Source organism: Pogoniulus pusillus, chromosome 8 (genome assembly GCF_015220805.1).
Source record: "Pogoniulus pusillus isolate bPogPus1 chromosome 8, bPogPus1.pri, whole genome shotgun sequence".
Classification (NCBI taxonomy): Eukaryota; Metazoa; Chordata; class Aves; order Piciformes; family Lybiidae; genus Pogoniulus; species Pogoniulus pusillus.
The window spans coordinates 13,511,044-13,532,432 of NC_087271.1; the positions used below are offsets into that span (position 1 = coordinate 13,511,044).

Here is a 21,389-nt window from a genome sequence, read left to right on the forward strand (position 1 = left end):
CACCACCTCTGAAAGGGTGTAATACAGCCCACAAAAAGGGGCTGCAGCCCTGTATACATCTATAAGCAGCAAACTGCTTACAGATGTATGCAGAGCATCTGTGTGCATTAATGGGAGTACATGCAGTTGCCTGAAGAATATGGTACTTTTGGCAAGTCAGCAATCAGCAGTCATTGCCACAAGCAGTGGTTTTCAATACAGAAGAACTGACCATCATCTTACGGTGAGTAGCTGGGCTACTCACTGAAACATCTGGGCACACAAGCATGTCAGTTTTTAACATGGCGGCTCAAACCCCTGCGTGCTGTAAGTCAATGGCATCTAGCAAAGCAGCACTGAACTTGCACTAACTCTGGTCAGGCCTGACAATAATCAGTGCTTTCTCTTTTCAAAGCAGACCTAACCTGTGACCAAAGCAACCCATTTCTGCTTAAGAGAGTGATTGGTTTGATGTGACTTTTTCCCACAAGACTCTGTGATGAAATAACAGCCAAGGTCTCTTTTCCCATTGCCAGTTGAGAATGCAGGTCTACATTAATAAATGTAAATATAATGAGTAATTCATGTAAACCCTTGAGTACTATGTGACCCTTAAAAGAAAATCCCTGATTGAGGCTGGGATCCATTCTTAAACAGTCAGGGTGTTCCTTTGCTCCTCTGCCTGCTCATGAGGATTTAAATTGTCTCTGTGCAAGGAGTAGTTTCATTCTGTAACTAAACCACATTCTACTTGAGAAAAAATGAGGCCAGACAGATCCAGTGTGCTTGAAACATTGTGCTCCTGTCCAAGAGAGGAAGAAGAAAACCAAACCAGTGCAAATCAGATCTGCTCTCTCAGGTATTTGATGGGTACTCTGACCTTCTTCTAAGCAACACTAGGACCAAAAGTGTTTATATCTCAGACTTTGCCTAGATGAATTTGTGCCAGCTGAGGAATGTGTTTATGAAGTGCACTTCACCTACCTGTTTTTGGTTTAGGGGACTATGGGCTGCCACAGCCTTGGTACTTCCCTGTGCAGAAATCCTACTGGCTTGGCTCCAGGCACTCAAAAGCTGAGCAAACAGCAGCTGCTGATGGTGAGTTCCGTTAAAACGTCGGTGTTCAGAAATAACTGCAAACCCACAGCTTTGAGGTTGCTGTGTAACATTGTCATTGCCTGAGAGCTTTTAAAGCACAGGTAACAATCAACATCAAACTGTTGCTCTCCAACCTACATCTTTTGAGACATTCAAGGAGTTCTCAATGCAAGATTTGTGAAATGAGTGAAAAATTAAATACTTTGTTGATGTTATTTGCATTCAGGCTCTCCTGTCTTTCCAAATCTGATTCTCTTCTGCCTACTTTGATGCCAGTTAAAGTATGTTTGCTTTGGATTTATGAGCTAGATCAGAATTGATTCTGCCTTTGTGCCAACTTGAATGAGTGTGAAAGTCCTGCTTTTGTGGATTTTTTTTTTCTGTCCATCAATACTGGAGTAGTTAAGAACAATATGGGGGTGACTGTATTTAAATTTGTATTAATGGAGAATTATTCATGTGTGGAACAGAGACTTGCTGAAGGCGATGTTTTGAACTATACCTTAAATCTACAGTGAAACCAATGAAAATGACAGGTGAAGAAATAACATCTTCAGACTGCTCATTACTGTATTTAACCTTCTCACTGCTGACAAGGCAGCCTCACCTCAGGGCAATACTTATATACCAGAAGGGAGGATTTTTTCCTATTAGCATGCTGATAGTATATCCATTGCTCACATGCTTTGCTCAGAAAAGAGGAGGTTATAATACTGGGGCTTTTGAAGAGGCTTTGCCTTCCAGTGCATTCTGAAGGGGTGAACAGATTTTTCTTTAGCCTCATTGTGAGGATATTCAGAATGGTAGCATCTGTCTCGGTTCTAAATTAAATTTCCAGAGACTCAGATAAATTTGATAGAACCAATAACAATTTCCAGAGTGCCCTTCACTCTTCCCCCTCCTTTCCCAATGAAAGGAATTGGAAGTAGAGAGAGAGGAAAGGTAAGCACACCCAAATAAATGAATCTCACTCAATTTGGAAGTTAAAAAAAAAAAAAGAAAGAACAATAACGAGAAAGAGGTATCTGAGGTAGGGAAGTTACAAAGGATATAGGGAAGGGAAAGCAAATACAAAATGTATAAATATAACCCGATTGTGATGGTGATGGCTTTGTCCGCCTTGTGGGTGATGGCCACATGGTGAAACAAAGAGAACCCAGGTAATGGTGGTATGCCGGGAGTTACAGAGAGAGATGCAGAGCAATGCAGAGAGAGAGGCAGAGAGTGAGTGAGAAACAGGAAGTCCCCCTGCTTTTATGGGACAGGAAGGGGGAGTGGGCTAACCATCACCTAGAGTCAGGTTCAGGGTTTACCCTCCCTGAAATGTTAACCCTATACATTCCACCCCTTGGTTAGACCATTTCCACCTTCCTACGAACAGTCTTCTTTTCCAAAGATAGGAAAATGTATCCATGGATTAGGAGTTCTCAAGTCCTTCTTGGTCCCTGGCTGTATCCCAAGGTTGGTGAGGTGAGGTGTGAGCAGGACAGGAATGTGGAAGAAGAATCAGTGAAACAGGAACAGTTCTTGTGGGAACTCAGTAAAAAGTCTTTTCCTTCTGGAAGGAAACATCAGGAACAGTCTTTTGCTGTAGGGCATCAGGAAAACAGATGTAGGTGAGATGTCTGTAGACATCCTCTGGAGGGAAATCAGGAACAGTGTTTCACTGCAGGGCATCAGTGGAGAATCAGGTTCAGGGTTCTGTTGGATGCCTCATTGTGATGATGTAGAACTCCTCTGGATCTCTGCTTATGTGGTGTAGGTTCTGTTGGACACCTTGTTGTGATGTGATTCTGTAGAACTTCTCTGGATAGCTGCTTGTGTGGTGTGGATTCTGTTGAATGTGTTGTGGTGAGAGTGTAACTAGAAAAACAACTTATAACCACTTATAAACTACAATACAATTATTACACAACTATCATACAAATATTATACAACTATAATACAAGATCATGTGGAACCAACTCTGAGAATTTAGACCTTTTCAGCCAAAGTGAGGTTTATCTGGGGAACGCACTCAATAGTACCAGTTTCCAGCATTACGCAGTATATGTGACCAGGACCCTCTGCAGATACCACCCCTCTGATAGGTGTTCCCCCACCAGAGACAGGAGCAACCCACACAGTTTTCCCCAGTAGATTCCTTTCACAGACTACAGGAACTCCATCTCCCTCAACTATGGGCAGTAGGGCAGACTGAGCAGGACCAGCTCTGTTGACTGATCCCCTGCTGTTCACCAGTCAGGTGGCTTCTGCTAGGTGTTTCTCCCAGTTTTCGAGCGTTCCACCTCCCATAGCTTTCAGGGTGGTTTTCAGCAGGCCATTGTGATGCTCAATCTTTCCTGCCACTTGTGGATAGTATGGGATGTGGTAATCCCATTCTATCCCATGCTCTTTTGGCCAGCTGCTTACAAGGTTATCCTTGAAATGGGTCCCATTGTCTGACTCTATTCTCTCTGGATGTTGTGGGTTTTTTAAAGAGAGCTGACAGAGATTACACTCTCAAATCAAATTGGAAAGAAAATACAGAATTATATCACAGTATCACAGTATCACCAAGGTTGGAAGAGACCTCATAGATCATCAAGTCCAACCCTTTACCACAGAGATCAAGGCTAGACCATGGCACCAAGTGTCACGTCCAATCCTGCATTGAACAGCTCCAGGGATGGCAACTCCACCACCTCCCCGGGCAGCCCATTCCAGTGTCCAATGACTCTCTCAGTGAAGAACTTTCTCCTCACCTCAAGCCTAAATCTCCCCTGGTGTAGCTTGAGGCTGTGTCCTCTCATTCTGGTGCTGGCCACCTGAGAAAGGAGAGCAACCTCCTCCTGGCCACAACCACCCCTCAGGTAGTTGTAGACTGCAATAAGGTCACCCCTGAGCCTCCTCTTCTCCAGGCTTAACAATCCCAGCTCCCTCAGCCTCTCCTCATAGGGCTGTGCTCAAGGCCTCTCACCAGCCTCGTCGCCCTTCTCTGGACATGCTCAAACATCTCAATGTCCCTCCTAAACTGGGGGCCCCAGAACTGGACACAGTACTCATGGTGTGGTCTAACCAGTGCAGAGTACAGGGGCAGAATGACCTCCCTGCTTCTGCTGACCACACCATTCCTGATGCAGGCCAGGATGCCACTGGCTCTCTTGGCCACCTGGGCACACTGTTGGCTCATGTTCAGGCGGGTATCGATCAGCACCCCCAGATCCCTCTCTGTTTGGCTGCTCCCCAGCCTGTATCTCTGCATGGGGTTGTTGTGGCCAAAGTGCAGCACCTGGCACTTGGAGCTGTTGAATGCCATCCCATTGGACTCTGCCCATCTGTCCAGGTGGTCAAGGTCCCACTGCAGAGCCCTTCTGCCCTCCAACCCAGCCACATCTGCCCCCAGCTTGGTGCCATTTGCAAACTCACTGATGACTGACTCAATGCCCTCATCCAGATCATCTATGAAGATGTTAAAGAGGATGGGGCCCAGCACAGATCCCTGAGGGACACCACTAGTGACCGTCCGCCAGCTGGATGTGGCACCATTCACCACCACTCTCTGGGTCCGGCCCTCCAGCCAGTTCCTAACCCAGCACAGAGTGTTGCCATCCAAGCCATGGGCTGACAGCTTAGCCAGCAGTTTGCTGTGGGGGACAGTGTCAAAGGCCTTGCTGAAGTCCAGATAGACCACATCCACAGGCCTCCCCACATCCACCAAGCGGGTCACCTGATCATAGAAGGAGATCAGGTTGGAGAGGCAGGATCTGCCCTTCCTAAATCCATGTTGGCTGGACCTGAGCCCTTGGCCATCCCTCAGGTGCACAGTTATTGCCCCCAAGATAACCTGCTCCATCAGTTTCCCTGGCACTGAGGTCAGGCTGACAGGGCTGTAGTTCCCGAGTTCCTCCATCCTCTCCTTCGTGTGGATGGGGATCACGTTGGCCAGTTTCCAGTCTCCTGGGACCTCTCTGGTGAGCCAGGACTGCTGGAAAATGATGGAGAGCGGCTTGGACAGCTCATCTGCCAGCTCTCTCAGCACCCTGGGATGGATCCCATCTGGTCCCATGGACTTGTGGGTGTCCAGGTGGCTGAGCAGGTCCTGAACTAATTCCTCATGAATTTCCAGGGCAACACACTGCTTCCCAACCACATCCCCCAGTTCAAGAGGCCACATGCCCTGAACTCCTCTCTCCTTACTGTTGAAAATTGAGGCGAAGAAGGCATTCAGGACCTCAACCTTTTCCTCGTTGCCAGTTATAATGTTACCCTCCTGGTCCAGTAAGGAGTGGAGGCTCTTCTTGCCCTTCTTTTTAGCATTGATAAATTTTATAAAAGTGCTTTTTATTATCCTTCACAGAGGTGGCCAGCCTAAGTTCTAGCTGGGCCTTAGCCTCTCTAATTTTTCTCCTGCATAATCTGGCTACATCCTTAAACATGTCAGGAGAAGCCTACCCCTTCTTCCAAAGGTGATACACCCTCTTTTTTCCTCCAATTCCTTCAGGAGCTGTTTGCTCATCCGGGCTGGTCGCCTTCCCCGCCGGCTCATCTTTCGGCACATGGGAACTGCCAGCTCCTGTGCCTTCAAGAGCTCCTGTTTAAAGTAGGTCCAACCATCCTGGACCCCTTTGTTCCCAAGGACTGCTGCCCAGGGGACTTTGCAAATAAGTTTCTTGAACAATTTGAAGTTTGCCCTCCGGAAGTCCAAGGTGAGGGTTCTGTTATAGTTCCTCCCTATTTCCCTGCATAATGAAAATTCCACTATCTCATGATCACTACACCCCAGGCAGCCTCCCACTGTCACATCTCCCACCAGCCCTTCTCTGTTGGAGAACAGCAGGTCAAGCTGAGCTTGACCCCTAGTAGGCTTACTTAACAGCTGCGTCATGAAGCTGTCCTCCATGCGCTCTAGAAATCTTCTGGACTGCCTCCTCTCTGCTGAATTGAGTTCCCAGGAGATATCTGGCAGGTTAAAGGCACCCACAAGAACAAGATCTGATGATCTTGAGACAGCCTCCAACTGTTTGTAAAATACCTCATCTGTTTCCTCATCCTGGTTGGGTGGTCTATAACAGACTCCAACCAGGGTGTCAGTTTTGTTAGTCCTCCCTCTGATTTTAACCCACAAGCTCTCAATCCCTTCGTCCCTCACTTCAAGCTCAGTGGCAAGGAGTGACTCCCTAATATACAGAGCCACCCCTCCTCCTCTTCTCCCTTGCCTATCTCTCCTGAAGAGGCTGTATCCCCCCAGTATAGCACTCCAATCGTGCCTGCCATCCCACCAAGTTTCTGAAATGGCGACTATATCATAGTCACCCTGGTGGACCAGGACTTCCAGTTCCTCCTGCTTGTTACCCAAGCTGCGTGCATTGGTGTAGATGCACTTCAGCTGGGCTCTCAATTCCTCAATTGACTCTAGTTTCCATCCCACTCTCTCCTCCTCAGAGAGAGTAATTGCCTCACCCACCCCCTTCAGATCTGGTTTAAAGCCTGCCTAATGAGTCCTGCCAACTCCAGTGCCAGGGCTTTCCTGGCCCTCTTAGACAACTGCACCCCATCAGGATCGAGCAGGTCTGGCTCAGTAAAAGTTCCCCTGTGATCAAAGAACCCAAAGTGCTGCCGCTCACACCATCCCTTGAACCAGTTGTTGATGGCATAGGTTCTGCTGTTCCTCTCTGTGAACTCCCTTGCCACAGAGGGAACTGAGCAGAACACCACTTGTGCTCCCACCCCATCTATCAATTTCCCCAGGGCCTTAAATTCCTTTTTAATTGCCCTGGTGCCCTTCTTCTCAATCTCATCTCTGCCAGCCTGTATTACCAGCAAAGGGTAATAATCAGAGGGCTGGATTAGGTTAGGGAGTCTCCTGGCAATGTCCCTAACCCGGGCACCAGGAAGGGAGCAGACCTCCCTCTGGGATGGGTTGGGATGACAAATGGGTCCCTCTGTCCCTCTCAAGACCGAGTCCCCAACAACTATAACCCTTCTCTTTTTCTTGGTTTTTGTGGAGCTAGTCACCACAGTTGGTGGGGACTGCTCCACCCTAGGCATAATCCCAGATGGATGCTCCTCAGCCCTCTCATCCTCCCTGCCCTCTGCATGCAGGGCCTCATACTTGTTGTGCAAGAGCAGTGGAAGAGGAGAGGGCTGGGGTGGATTTCCCTTGCTGCCTCTGACAGGGATCTGTACCTATCCCTCCCTGTTTCCAGGGGCAGTTCCCTTAGCAGGGGTGATCTGCAGGGCCTGCTCTCACAGATCCAGCTGCCTTTCGTTCTCCCTTATTGACGTGAGCCTGGATACTGCCACGGGCAGGCTAGCTCTCTATCGGCTCTGCAGCCAAAACAGCATTGTGCACAGCACCTGGCGGGGTTTTAAACTTCCCACGGCAGACGTCACGTGCCTGCATCACAGCCCCGCTCAATCCCACAAGATCACAGCCCTGCCAATCCCCCCTGCCTACCTGCTCTCTCGGTTCTGCAGCCAAAATGGCGTCGCGTGTGGCGCCCGGCGGGGATTTAAACTTATACAGTGATAGACATTACAAAGCAATTACCACAGCAAACCCCCTTGAAGTTTCCCCCATCCCCAAAAATCTAAATCTACATTCCCCAGTGCTCCAATCCTCCCCCCCAATGCCTCTGCCATCCAGGATGCCTACTGCTTACATGTTTCCGATAAATTGGCTCCCGCCACACACTCAGGGCAGGAGGAGGAGGAAAGGAGCATGGACTGACCTTGCTGTGGCTCTATAAAGAGATAGCAGAATTATGGGATTGAATAACAATCTTCAAGTCCCCCTAATTTTTTTTTTAACCCTGTAGCCTCAACCTGGGACATTGAGGTACCATGTCTCCACAGGATGTGACTCTGCAGACCCAGAATGGTGTTACGGGCAGTAACATGAGGTACTGGTTAGGTTTCCAGCCACCCAGTGCTTCTCTCCACCATGGTTAGCACATACTGTTTGCCACTGTGAGGCCGAAGCAGAGTGATGTAATTGATCTGTCAGGCCTCCCCATACTTGTACTTTGACCATCATCCCCCATACCACAAAGGCTTCATGCACTTAGCTTGCTTTATGGCAGCACAGATGTCACTGTTATGGATAACCTGAGCTATGGCATCCACGGGTATGTCCACGGACCTGTCTCGGGCCCATTGGTATGTGGCATTGTCTTGGGTTCTAATTCAAATTCCCAGAGACTCCCACAAATTTGACAGACCCAATAACAATTTGTAGACTGCCCTCCCCTCTTCCCCCTTCTTTCCCAAAGGAAGGGATTAGATATAGGGAGAGAGAGAGGTAAACACACCCGAATAAATCAATCTCACTCGATTTGGAAGTTAAAAGGAAAAGTTTAACAATAACTTAGAAAGGTATTGGAGGTAGGGAAGTTTACAAAGGATAGGGAAGGGAAAAATAGCAAAATACCAAAGGTATAAATACAACCCAAGTTGTGTGATGGTGGCTTTGTCTGCCTTGTGTCTGCCACATAGTATGGCTGGTATGCAGGCAGAGATGTGTAGAGTGAGGTGTGTGGAGAGAGAGAGAGAGAGGCAGCCCCCCTCCTTTATTGGACAGGAAGTGGGGGGGAGTGGGCTAACCATCACCTAGAGGTGTGACCCACCCCTGGGGAGGGGTCAAGACTCCTAGGGTCAGGTTCAGGGTTACTCCCCCTGGAGTGTTAACGCTATACAATCCACCCCTTGGTTAGACCACTTCCACCTTCCTACGAACAGTCTTCTTCTCCCAGGATAGGAAAAAAAGTGTCCATGGATTAAGAGTTCTTAAAATCCTTCTTGGTCCCCATCCGTATCCCAAGGTGATGTGCTTCTCTGGTCTGGTTGCTGAGGGGAGATGTGAGCTGGACAGGAACGTGGAAGGAGAGTCAGTGAAACAGGAACAGTTCTTGTTGGAACTCTGGAAAGAGTCATTTCCCTCTGTGAAGAAAAACATCAGGAACAGTCTCTTGGTGTATGGCATCAGGGAAACAGGTGTAGATGAGATGGCTGTAGACATCCGCTGGAGGGAAATCGGGAACAGTGTTTCACTGCAGGGCATCAGTGAAGAGTCAGGTGAGGGGTTCTGTTGGACACCTCATTGCGATGCGATTCTGTAGAACTCCTCTGGATTGCTGCTTGTGTGGTGTAGGTTCTGTTGGAAGCCGTGTTGTGATGTGATGCTGTAGGACTTCTCTGGATAGCTGCTTGGGTGGTGTGGATTCTATTGAAGGTGTGGTGGTGAGGGTGTAACTACAGTTTTCCCCAGTAGATTCCTTTCACAGACTACAGGAACTCCATCTCCCTCAACTATGGGCAGTAGGGCAGACTGAGCAGGACCAGCTCTGTTGACTGATCCCCTGCTGTTCACCAGCCAAGTGGCTTCTGCAAGGTGCTTCTCCCAGTTTTCGAGCGTTCCACCTCCCATAGCTTTCAGGGTGGTTTTCAGCAGGCCATTGTGATGCTCAATCTTTCCTGCCACTTGTGGATAGTATGGGATGTGGTAATCCCATTCTATCCCATGCTCTTTTGCCCAGTTGCTTACAAGGCTGTTCTTGAAATGGGTCCCATTGTCTGACTCTATTCTCTCTGGGCTACTGTGTCTCCACAGAATGTGGCTCTGCAGACCCAAAATGGTGTTATGGGCAGTGGCATGAGGTACTGGGTAGGTTTCCAGCCACCCAGTGCTTCCCTCTACCATGGTTAACACATACTGCTTGCCACTGCAAGACCGAAGCAGAGTGATGTAATTGATCTGCCAGGCCTCCCCACACTTGTACTTTGACCACTGTCCCCCATACCACGAATGCTTCATGCACTTAGCTTGCTTTATGGCAGCACTGATGTCACTGTTACGGATAACCTGAGCTATGGCATCCATGGGTATGTCCACGGACCTGTCTCAGGCCTATTGGTATGTGGCATCTCTTCCTTGGTGGCCAGAAGAGTCATGAGCCCACCGAGCTAAGAACAGTTCACCTTTGTGTTTCCAGTCCAGGTCTATTTGGGAGATGTGGGCAGCCAAGTTAGCTTGGTGGCTGTGCTGTTGCTCTTCAGTGGCTCTGCTCTTGGGTATGTGAGCACTGATGTGTCTTATTTTAACTGGTAGCTTGTCCAGGTGTGCAGAAATGTCTTGCCAGATGTCAGCAGCCCAAATAGGCTTCCCCTTTCTCTGCCAGTCATTTCACTTCCACTCCTTCAGCCACCCCCATAAGGCATTTGTTACCATCCATGAGTCGGTGTAGATGTATAGCATTGGCCACTGTTCTCATTTTGCAATGTCTAGGGCCAGCTGGATGGCTTTTACCTCAGCATATTGGCTGGATTCGCCTTCTCCGTCTCTTGCCTCTGCAACTCTGTAGGGTTCCAGATGGCAGCCTTCCATTTCCGCTTGCTGCCTACAAGATGGCAGAATCCATCTGTAAACAGAGCAGATGCCTTTTCCTCATCAGGAAGGTCACTGTATGGGTGGGCTTCCTCGGCATGGGTCACTGTCTTCTCTTCTGCTGGCTTTCTGAAGTCAGTGCCTTCTGGACAGTTGGTGATGACCTCCACAATGCCTGGGCGCTCGAGAGTCTTCATCCAAGCTCTCTGAGTTATTAGAGCCATCCAGTTGCTCCAAGTGGCATCTGTGGCATGGTGCAGAGTTGAACCTTTCCCTTTAAACATCCAAGTCAGGACTGGAAGCCTGGGAGCTAAAAGGAGTGGTGACTCCGTTCCAGTCACCTCAGAAGCGTCTCTAACTCCCTCATAGGCAGGTAGGATTTCCTTCTCTGTGGGAGTATAATTGGCCTTTGAGCCTTTGTACGCCTTGCTCCAGAACCCAAATGGGTGGCCTCGTGTTTCACCAGGAGCATTCTGCCATAAGCTCCAGCTAGGACCATTCTCACCGGCTGCTGTGTAGAGAATGTTCTTAACCTCTGGGCCTGTTTGAACTGGTCCCAAGGCCATGGCATGGACCACTTCTGGTTTTATCTGGTCGAATGCCACCTGCTGTTCAGGTCCCCACTCAAAGTTATTTCTCTTTCTTGTAGCGTCAAAGAGGGGTTTCATAATTTGGCTGTACTGGGGAATGTGCATTTTCCAAAAGCCCACAAACCCCATAAAGGATTGTGTCTCCTTCTGGTTAGTGGGTTCCACCACAATGGTCACTTTATTCACCACATCCATAGGGATGTGGCATCAGCCATCCTGCCATTGAACTCCCAGAAACTGGATCTCTCTGGCAGACCCTTTCACTTTGCTCCTCTTAATGGCAAAACTAGCATCCAAAAGGATATTAATGATCTTCTCACCCTTTTCAAAGACCTCTTCTGCTGTCTCACCCCATACAATGATGTCATCAATGAATTGCAGGTGTTCAGGTGCTCCACCCTTCTCCAGTGCAGTCTGGATGATGCTGTGGCAGATTGTAGGACTGTGCTTCCACCCTTGAGGTAGTCTGTTCCAGTGGTACTGGACTCCTCTCCAAGCGAAGGCAAACTGAGGCCTACATTCCTCTGCAATGAGGATGGAGAAAAAGGCATTAGTGATGTCAGTTGTGGCATACCATTTGGCCTCCTTTGTTTCCTGTTCATACTGGAGTGCCAGCATATCAGACACAGTTGCGCTGATTGGAGGACTCACTTCATTCAGGCCTCTGAAGCTGTGATGGTTTGGGCTCTTACCCGCCCCCCACACTTTGTAATTGCCTCAGCTAACTCAGAAGGGACTCCAGGAATATAAATGAAGCTATTTATTTTACAGCAGCAAATATACAAGCAGATATTTACAGTATATACAGTTATATGCAGAAATATACAAAGGATAAACAATACAGAAGCACAACTCCCCTCCCAGAAACCTAAGTCCCCAGAAGGGGTTCTCAAACCACCCCAACACCTCCCCTTGCCCTCTCAACCTTACCCCAGTTCCCAGGAAGAATAGAGGTGCAGCCAAGAGGTTAAGAAGGAAGGTTAGTGGCAGTGGGGTTAAGGAGATGTGGCTAGGTCTGAAGACAAAGGCAGAATGAAAAGACAAAATGGAGAATGTTATCAAATGTTTTCCTTCTTCTTCCCAGAACTCTCAGCGAGACTGATGAGGGAAGGAGACACAACCATGTTTACTTTCTCACTGCCCATTATCTAGTTCTTTTAAAAAAACATTCCAGCTTGCTTCAAACTAGCACAATCCACCCCTTGTCTACTTTGCTCAGAGTATCGCTGAGAATTATCCAATCTAATCTAAATCAATATTTACAATAAAACAATATATACAAGCTCAGTTCACACTTCAATCCAGATGTAGGTGATTCAAAAGCTCAGAACAGGGACTCCCAGGTGACGTTGGGTTCGTGCTCACGTACTGTAGATTTCTCTCAGTGTTGGACGCCGATGGTACCTAGAACAGAAAACTCCTAACAGCTTGTGTTACACACTCTGAATTCAAACTCTCTCAGCTAAGGTTAGATTTCTCTGTGGAATACACTGAATTTCACCATTCTCCTGCATTACCCAGTAGATGTGACCAGGACCTTCAGCAGACACCACCCCTCGGACAGGTTTCCCTTCGCCCGAAGGAGAAAATACCCAAACAGTTTTCCCTAACAGATTCTTTTCATGTACAACAGGAACTTTATCACTGTCTTCTGTTTGGACCAAATCTGATTGTGCAGGTCCTGCTCTGTTTACTGAACCTCTACTATTTACCAACCAGGTAGCTTGTGCTAAATGTTTGTACCAGTTTTTCAGAGTTGTACCCCCCATGGCTTTTAGGGTGGTTTTCAGCAAACCGTTGTAGCGTTCAATCTTCCCTGAAGCTGGTGCATAGTAGGGTATGTGATAGATCCATTCAATACCATGCACTTTGGCCCAGTTTTTCACAAGATTGTTCTTGAAATGAGTACCATTGTCTGACTCAATTCTTTCTGGAGTTCCATGTCTCCACATGATCTGTCTCTCCAAGCCAAGAATGGTGTTACGTGCAGTAGTATGTGGAACTGGATAGGTTTCCAGCCATCCAGTGCTGGCCTCTACCATCATCAGCACATACTGCTTGCCAGAATGAGATTGAGGTAAAGTGATGTAATCTATTTGCCAGGCTTCACCATACTTGTACTTTGACCATCTCTCACCATACCATAAGGGCTTGATTCACTTAGCCTGCTTAATAGCAGCGCAAATGTCACAGTCATAGATGACTTGGGTGATAGCGTCCATGGACAAGTCAATTGACCTATCACGAGCCCATCGGTATGTTGCATCTCTGCCTTGATGTCCAGATGAGTCATGGGCCCACCGAGCTAAGAACAGCTCACCTCGGTGTTTCCAATCAAGGTCGATGTCAAGGTCAGAGTTGGTATCAACTTGAGCAATTTTAGCAGCCTGGTCTGCCTTCTGGTTATGTTGATGTTCCTCAGTGGCTCTGTTCTTAGGCATGTGTGCATCTACGTGCCGCACCTTACCTGGAGTTCTCTCCAGTCGTGCATCAATGTCCTGCCATAGATCAGCACACCAAATAGGCTTTCCTTTCCTCTGCCAACCATTCTTCTTCCAGTCCTTCAGCCAACCCCATAGAGCATTTGCTACCATCCATGAGTCGGTGTAGAGGTAAAGGATAGGCCAATTCTCACGTTCAGCCACATCAAGAGCAAGTTGAACAGCTTTTACCTCAGCAAACTGACTGGATTCTTCTTCGCCATCTCTCACTTCAGTAACTCTCCTGGTCGGACTCCTGACAGCTGACTTCCATCTTCGCTTGTTCCCAACAAGACAACAGGAACCATCTGCGAACAAAGCATAGTTCTTTTCCTGATCAGAGAGATCACCATAAGGAGGAGCTTCCTCAGCACGAGTTATTTTCTCCTCTGGAGGTTTGGTACAGTCTGTGCCTTCCGGACAGTTGGTGATCACCTCCACCAGACCAGGTCAATCAAGATTATCCATTTGTGCTTGTTGGGTTATCAAAGCCATCCAATTAGACCAGGTTGCATCTGTGGCATGATGCGGTGATGAACCTTTGCCTTTGAACATCCAGTTTAGAACTGGCAATCTGGGAGCTAAAAGCAATTGTGACTCAGTTCCAGTTGCTTCGGAAGCTTCTCTCACTCCTTCATAGGCTGCTAGTATCTCTTTCTCTGTTGGGGTGTAATTTGCCTCTGAACCTCTGTAGATACGACCCCAGAAACCAAGTGGACGACCACGTGTCTCATTTGGAGCTCTCTGCCAAAGGCTCCAAGTTGGACCATTGTCACTGGCAGCTGTGTACAGAATGTTTTTAATGTCCGAATCAGATCTCACAGGTCCCAGGCCCACTGCATGGACTACTTCTTGCTTGATCTGATCAAAAGCAGCTTGTTGTTCAAGTCCCCACTCAAAATTGTTTCTCTTACGAGTCACATTGTGCAGATGTTTGGCAGTTTGACTGAAACCAGGAATGTGTAGTCTCCAAAATCCCACTGCACCCAAGGAAGATAGAGTGTCCTTCTTATTGGTGGGAATAGCCATGGTGGAGACTTTGTTTATCACATCCTGTGGAATGTGACAGTGACCATCCTGCCACCACACTCCCAGAAACTGAATTTCTCTGGCAGGTCCTTTGACCTTGTCTCTCTTAATGGCAAAACCTGCTTGCAGCAGAATGTCATTGATTTTGTTACCTTTCTCGAAGACTTCCTCAGCAGCTTGGCCCTACACAATGATGTCGTTGATGAATTGTATGTGCTCTGGAGCTTTACCTTTCTCCAGTGCATTGTGGATGACTGAGTGACAGATTGTTGAGCTGTGTTTCCACCCCTGAGGCAAACGGTTGATCTGGTACTGGATTCCTCTCCAGGTGAATGCAAACTGAGGCCTGCACTCCTTTGCTATGGGAATAGAGAAGAAAGCACTAGCAATGTCTATAGTAATATACTGTTTAGCCTCCTTTGATTCCAGCTTGTACTGGAGTTCCAGCATGTCCAGCACAGCTGTGCTCATGGATGGAGTTGCCTCATTGAGGGCACGAAAATCAACTGTCAGTCGCCAGTCTCTGTTAGGCTTGCACACAGGCCAGACGGAACTGTTGAAAGGTGAATGAGCTTTCTCGATGACAGCCTGACTCTCCAACTGACGAATCAGCTGATGAATGGGCAACAAAGAGTCACGATTAGTTCTGTACTGCCTGTGGTGTACAGTTTGAGTAGCAACTGGCAACTCCAGATCCTCTAGCTATGACGTCCCACAGCTGCAGATTCATCTGAAAGTTCAGGTCTAATGGACAACTTTAATTTACTGTGATGGTTTGGGGGTTACCCCGCCCCCCCACACTTTGTATTTGCCCCAGCTAACTCAGACGGACCCTGGGAATATAGATGAAGCAATTTATTTACAGCTAGCAGAATTTACAAGCAGCTATTTACAATATTTACAGTTATATACAGTTATATACAGAAATATACAAAGGATAAACAATACAAAAGCACAACTCCCCTCCCAGAAACCTGAGTCCCCAGGAGGGGCTTTCAAAACCACCCCAACACCTCCCCCCGGCCCTCTCAACCTTACCCCAGTTCTCAGGAAGAAAAGAGGTGCAGCCAAGAGGTTAGGGAGCAAGGTTAGTAGGAGCAGGGTTAATGAGATGTGACCAGGTCTAAGGCAAAAGCAAGAGTGAGAGACAAAATGGAGAAAAAAGTCTTTCTTCTTCCCAGAGTTCTCAGCGAGACTGTGAGAGAAGTTGACATCAATTGTTTTCATTTCACTGCCCCTTATCTAGTTCTGTTACCAAAACATTCTAGCTTGCTTCAAACTAGCACAATCCACCCCTGTCTACTTCGCTCAGAGTATCGCTGAGAATTATCCAATCTAATCTAAACCAATATTTACACTAAAACAATATATACAAGTTCAGTTCACACTTCAATCAGATGTAGGTGATTCAAAAGCTCAGAACAGGGACTCCCAGGTGATGTTGGGTTCGTGCTCACATACTGTAGATTCTATCGTAGATTCTCTCAGTGTTGGGCGACGATGTTACCTAGAACAGAAAACTCCTAACAGCTTGAATTAAACACTCTGAATTTAAACTCTCTCAGCTAAGGTTAAATTTCTCTGTGGAATACACTGAATTTCACCATTCCCCTGCATTACCCAGTACGTATGACCAGGACCTTCAGCAGAAACCACCCCTCGGACAGGTTTCCCTTCGCCCGAAGGAGAAAATACCCAAACAGTTTTCCCTAACAGATTCTTCTCATGTACAACAGGAACTTTATCACCGTCTACTGTTTGGACCAAATCTGATTGTGCAGGTCCTGCTCTGTTTACTGAACCTCTACTATTTACCAACCATGTAGCTTGTGCTAAATGTTTGTCCCAGTTTTTCAGAGTTCCACCCCCCATGGCTTTTAGGGTGGTTTTCAGCAAACCGTTGTAGCGTTCAATCTTCCCTGAAGCTGGTGCATAGTAGGGTATGTGATAGATCCATTCAATACCATGCTCTTTGGCCCAGTTTTTCACAAGATTGTTCTTGAAATGAGTACCATTGTCTGACTCGATTCTTTCTGGAGTTCCATGTCTCCATAAGATCTGTCTCTCCAAACCAACAATGGTGTTACGAGCAGTAGCATGTGGAACTGGATAGGTTTCCAACCATCCAGTGCTGGCTTCTACCATTGTTAGCACATACTGCTTGCCAGAACGAGATCGAGGTAAAGTGATGTAGTCAATCTGCCAGGCTTCACCATACTTGTACTTTGACCATCTCTCACCATACCATAAGGGCTTAATTCGCTTAGCCTGCTTAATAGCAGCACAAATGTCACAGTCATAGATGACTTGGGTGATAGCGTCCATGGACAAGTCAATTGACCTATCACGAGCCCATCGGTATGTTCCATCTCTGCCTTGATGTCCAGATGAGTCATGGGCCCACCGAGCTAAGAACAGCTCACCTCGGTGTTTCCAATCAAGGTCAATGTCAAGTTCAGAGTTGGTATCAACTTGAGCAATCTTAGCAGCTTGGTCTGCCTGCTGGTTATGTTGATGTTCCTCAGTGGCTCTTCTCTTAGGCATGTGTGCATCTACGTGCCGCACCTTCACTGGAGTTTTCTCCAGCCGTGCATCAATGTCCTGCCATAGATCAGCACACCAAATAGGCTTTCCTTTCCTCTGCCAACCATTCTTCTTCCAGTCCTTCAGCCAACCCCATAGAGCATTGGCTACCATCCATGAGTCGGTGTAGAGATAAAGGATAGGCCAATTCTCACGTTCAGCCACATCAAGAGCAAGTTGAACAGCTTTTACCTCAGCGAACTGACTGGATTCTCCTTCTCCATCTTTCGTTTCGGTAACTCTCCTGGTTGGACTCCAAACTGCTGACTTCCATATTCGCTTGTTCCCAACAAGACGACAGGAACCATCTGTGAACAAAGCATAGTTCTTTTCCTGATCAGAGAGATCACCATAGGGAGGAGCTTCCTCAGCACGAGTTATTTTCTCCTCTGGAGGTTTGGAACAGTCTGTGCCTTCCGGCCAGTTGGTGATCACCTCCACCAGACCAGGTCGGTCAAGATTACCCATTCGTGCTCGTTGGGTTATCAAAGCCATCCATTTAGACCAGGTTGCATCTGTGGCATGATGTGGTGATGAACCTTTGCCTTTGAACATCCAGTTAAGAACTGGCAGTCTAGGAGCTAAAAGCAATTGTGACTCAGTTCCAATCACTTCAGAAGCTGCTTTCACTCCCTCATAGGCTGCTAGAATCTCTTTCTCAGTTGCAGTGTAATTTGTCTCTGAACCTCTGTAACAACGTCCCCAGAAACCAAGTGGACGACCACGTGTCTCATTTGGAGCTCTCTGCCAAAGACTCCAAGTTGGACCATTGTCACTGGCAGCCGTGTACAGAATATTCTTAATGTCTGGACCAGATCTCACAGGTCCCAAACCCACTGCATGGACTACTTCTCGTTTGATCTGATCAAAGGCTGCTTGTTGTTCAGGTCCCCACTCGAAATTGTTTCTCTTACGAGTCACATCATGCAGAGGTTTGACAATCTGACTGAAACCAGGAATGTGTAGTCTCCAAAATCCCACCACACCAAGAAAAGAAAGTGTGTCTTTCTTACTGGTGGGAACTGCCATAGTGGAGACTTTGTTGATCACATCCTGAGGAATGTAACGGCGACCATCCTGCCACCGCACTCCCAGAAACTGTATTTCTTTGGCAGGTCCTTTGACCTTGTCTCTCTTAATGGCAAAACCTGCTTGCAACAGAATGTCAATGATTTTGTTACCTTTCTCGAAGACTTCCTCAGCAGTTTGGCCCCACACAATGATGTCGTCGATGTACTGGATGTGCTCTGGAGCTTTACCTTTCTCCAATGCATTATGGATGACTGAGTGACAGATGGTTGAGCTGTGTTTCCACCCCTGAGGCAAACGATTGAACTGGTATTGGATTCCTCTCCAGGTGAATGCAAACTGAGGCCTGCACTCCTTTGCTATGGGAATAGAGAAGAAAGCATTAGCAATGTCTATGGTTGCATACCATTTAGCCTCCTTCGATTCCAGCTCGTTCTGGAGTTCCAGCATGTCTGGCACAGCTGCACTCATGGGTGGCGTCACCTCGTTGAGGGCACGAAAGTCAACTGTCAGTCTCCAGTCGCCCGTAGGTTTACGCACAGGCCAGATAGGACTGTTGAAAGGTGAATGAGCTTTCTCGATGACAGCCTGACTCTCCAGTTGACGAATCAGCTGATGAATGGGCAACAAAGAGTCACGGTTAGTTCTGTACTGCCTATGATGAACAGTTTGAGTTGCAATTGGCACTTCCAGGTCCTCTATGTCATGATGTCCCACAACTGCAGATTCATCAGAAAGTTCAGGTCTAATAGACAATTTCAATTTATCATCCTCAATCTCTACAGATGCTATTCCAAAAGCCCATTTGTGACCCTTAGGATCTTTGAAACAACCTTGTCTCAAAAAGTCAATTCCCAGAATGCAAGGCGCATCAGGACCAGTTACAATAGTATGTGTCTTCCACTCTTTACCAGTTAAACTGATCTCAGCCTGTACCTTAGTTAACTCTTGAGATCCACCAGTGATTCCAAAGATAGAAATGGACTCTGTCCCTTTGCAACTAGATGGCAATAAAGTACACTGAGCACCTGTGTCAACTAAAGCCCTGTATTTCCGAACTCTTGAACTGCCAGGCCACCTAATGAATACATTCCAATAGATTCGGTTCTCTCCACTATCCCTTTCCTCCTCCTGGCTGGAGGCAGGTCACCCCTAATGCTGAACATGGCATGTAGGGTGTACACAATGATTGGTGTTGTTGTGAGAGGAACTGCAACTGTTGGAACAAATGCAGTTGCTCTCAGGAGCTGAAAAAGTGACAGCTACTTTCCTGGCATTGCTGCCTCTGTTTCTGCCACTCTGCAGATCCTTGACCCTCTTTGAAAGAGCTGAAGTAGGTTTACCATCCCATTTGTTCATGTTCTCACCGTATGTGTCACGCAGAAGTATCCACAGTGACGCACGTGATTGCTGCTGTCTGGGTGGAATTTGTCTCCTCCTGGGCTGGAATTGCCTTGCAGGAGGTGGGCGTCTGTTCCTGACGGCAGAAACATGCACCCATTCAGATGATGCAGGAATGGTATCCTTTACCAGATTTTTGAGATCCTCCTTCAGTTCTTTCATGCTCTCCTTAATGCCATCTCTAATACCATCTTTAAGCTCTGTAGTCATAGTCTTTATGGCACAGATTATACCAGAATGTGACAAGCTATCCTCTATCTGCCTGAGCTGGTCAGTGAATTCACCAACAGTGAAAGACCTTCCATTATCACTCCTTGCTAGAAACTTACTGGCCAAGATGTTAGCATAGGATGAAGGAGCAAGCTTAATCAGCTTCTTCATGAGACCTGTTCCCAAAGGAATATCGTCAGGCTCATGAGTACCATGATCTCCATAAAGCACTTCCTTCACAGCAAACTCCTTCAGAAGCTTAATTCCCTGCTCAACGGTGTTCCACTTCTTGGCAGCCCATGGCAAATCATCTCGGGAAGGATATCTCATAGCCACAGCCAACAGAAGGCGTGTCCACAAGCTAACCCTACCAAGAGGACTTGCCAGGTGTTTGTCCACTCCACTCTCCTTAGTGAGTGGTCCCAGCTGCTTGGCAGACTTGTCTCCTACCTGCAGAGCATTAGCACCAATGCCACGGCATCTCACTAGCCAGCTTAAGATTGGCTCACCTGATTCCCTTGTGTATTCCTTCCTAACTTCCCTGACCTCTCTGAGTGGATCCTTGGAGCCCTGGATGTCATCTTCCTCCTCCTCTTCCTGTTGTTCTGGTGGTGCTGGGCCTAACACAATCTTCCTCATAGCATTCCTAAACTCATTGGAACCATCCTCTCTCCTGGCAGCTAACCTCACAGCACTCCTCTCACTTGAGTATTGTTGTCTCAGCACATCTACAAGGTCTCGCAGACTAACTATCTCCTCCTCCTCCTCTTGCTGCTGATCACCAGAGGTCCCCTGTCTTACATCCTCCTGCGAACCACTCTTTGTCTTAGCTTTTGCCTTAGCAGGTGCCAGAAGGGCCTGAGCAGCAACAGACTTGGATGTGTCTGCTGGAGGATTTGAATCTTTAGGAGTCTGACTTGGAGGGTTTGAATCCTTAGGGGTCTGACTTGGAGCATTTGTATTACTGGGGGTCTGACCTGGAGCTTGTGAGTTCAAATCTGCCTTGCTTTTAACAGACTCTGTGGCATTGTTTTTATTTTGGTTCTGGTCTGCTGGCCGGGGGTTCAAATTGGCTGAGCTGGTGTCATTAGGATCTGGACTGACTGGGCTAGCGTTACCAGCACTAGTAGTATTATTAACATTAGTGGGATTATTTGCCTGTCCTCCTGGGATGCCTGCCAACCCTGACGTGTTTTCATTTTTGCTAGGAACATTCTGATTTTGGGTATTTGCCTGTGCTCCTGAGGCTCCTGCTAAACTCTGCGGCTTGTTTTGGTTATCCTTATCATTGTTTACGTTATTGGCAGGAACACTGGCTGCGTTCCCAGCACTTGGAGAAGGAGGGGCAGAGGCTGGCAAGGGGGAAGCCGATAACTGTGTTCCCTTGTTTTGCTGTGAAAGAGACTGCTTCTGAGACACAGAATTTTTCCTAGCTCTTACAGAAGCTGGTTTTGAATTTTTCACCAATAATGTCAAAATTAATATGAAATTTAAAACTACAAGAGCCAGTATAATGCCCAGCAACCATGCCATGCTCTGTTTCGAGTAGCAATCCTTGCAGGGATTTGGCATTTCAGTTTGGGGCTGGATGACCCTCATGAGAGCAGTAGATAAAGCAGACTCTCG

At 47.4% G+C, this 21,389-nt stretch overlaps 1 protein-coding gene across 1 annotated transcript in view; it reads left to right on the plus strand.

The window, feature by feature from the left end:
• The window catches only part of ABCA4 (ATP binding cassette subfamily A member 4), a 110,718-nt gene that overhangs the window by 44,906 nt on the left and 44,423 nt on the right, over positions 1-21,389 (plus strand). The window contains 3 exon segments of the mRNA XM_064148254.1: positions 979-1,035; positions 4,937-4,959; positions 17,702-17,716. Of these exon segments, the coding sequence (XP_064004324.1) occupies positions 979-1,035; positions 4,937-4,959; positions 17,702-17,716 (95 nt within the window).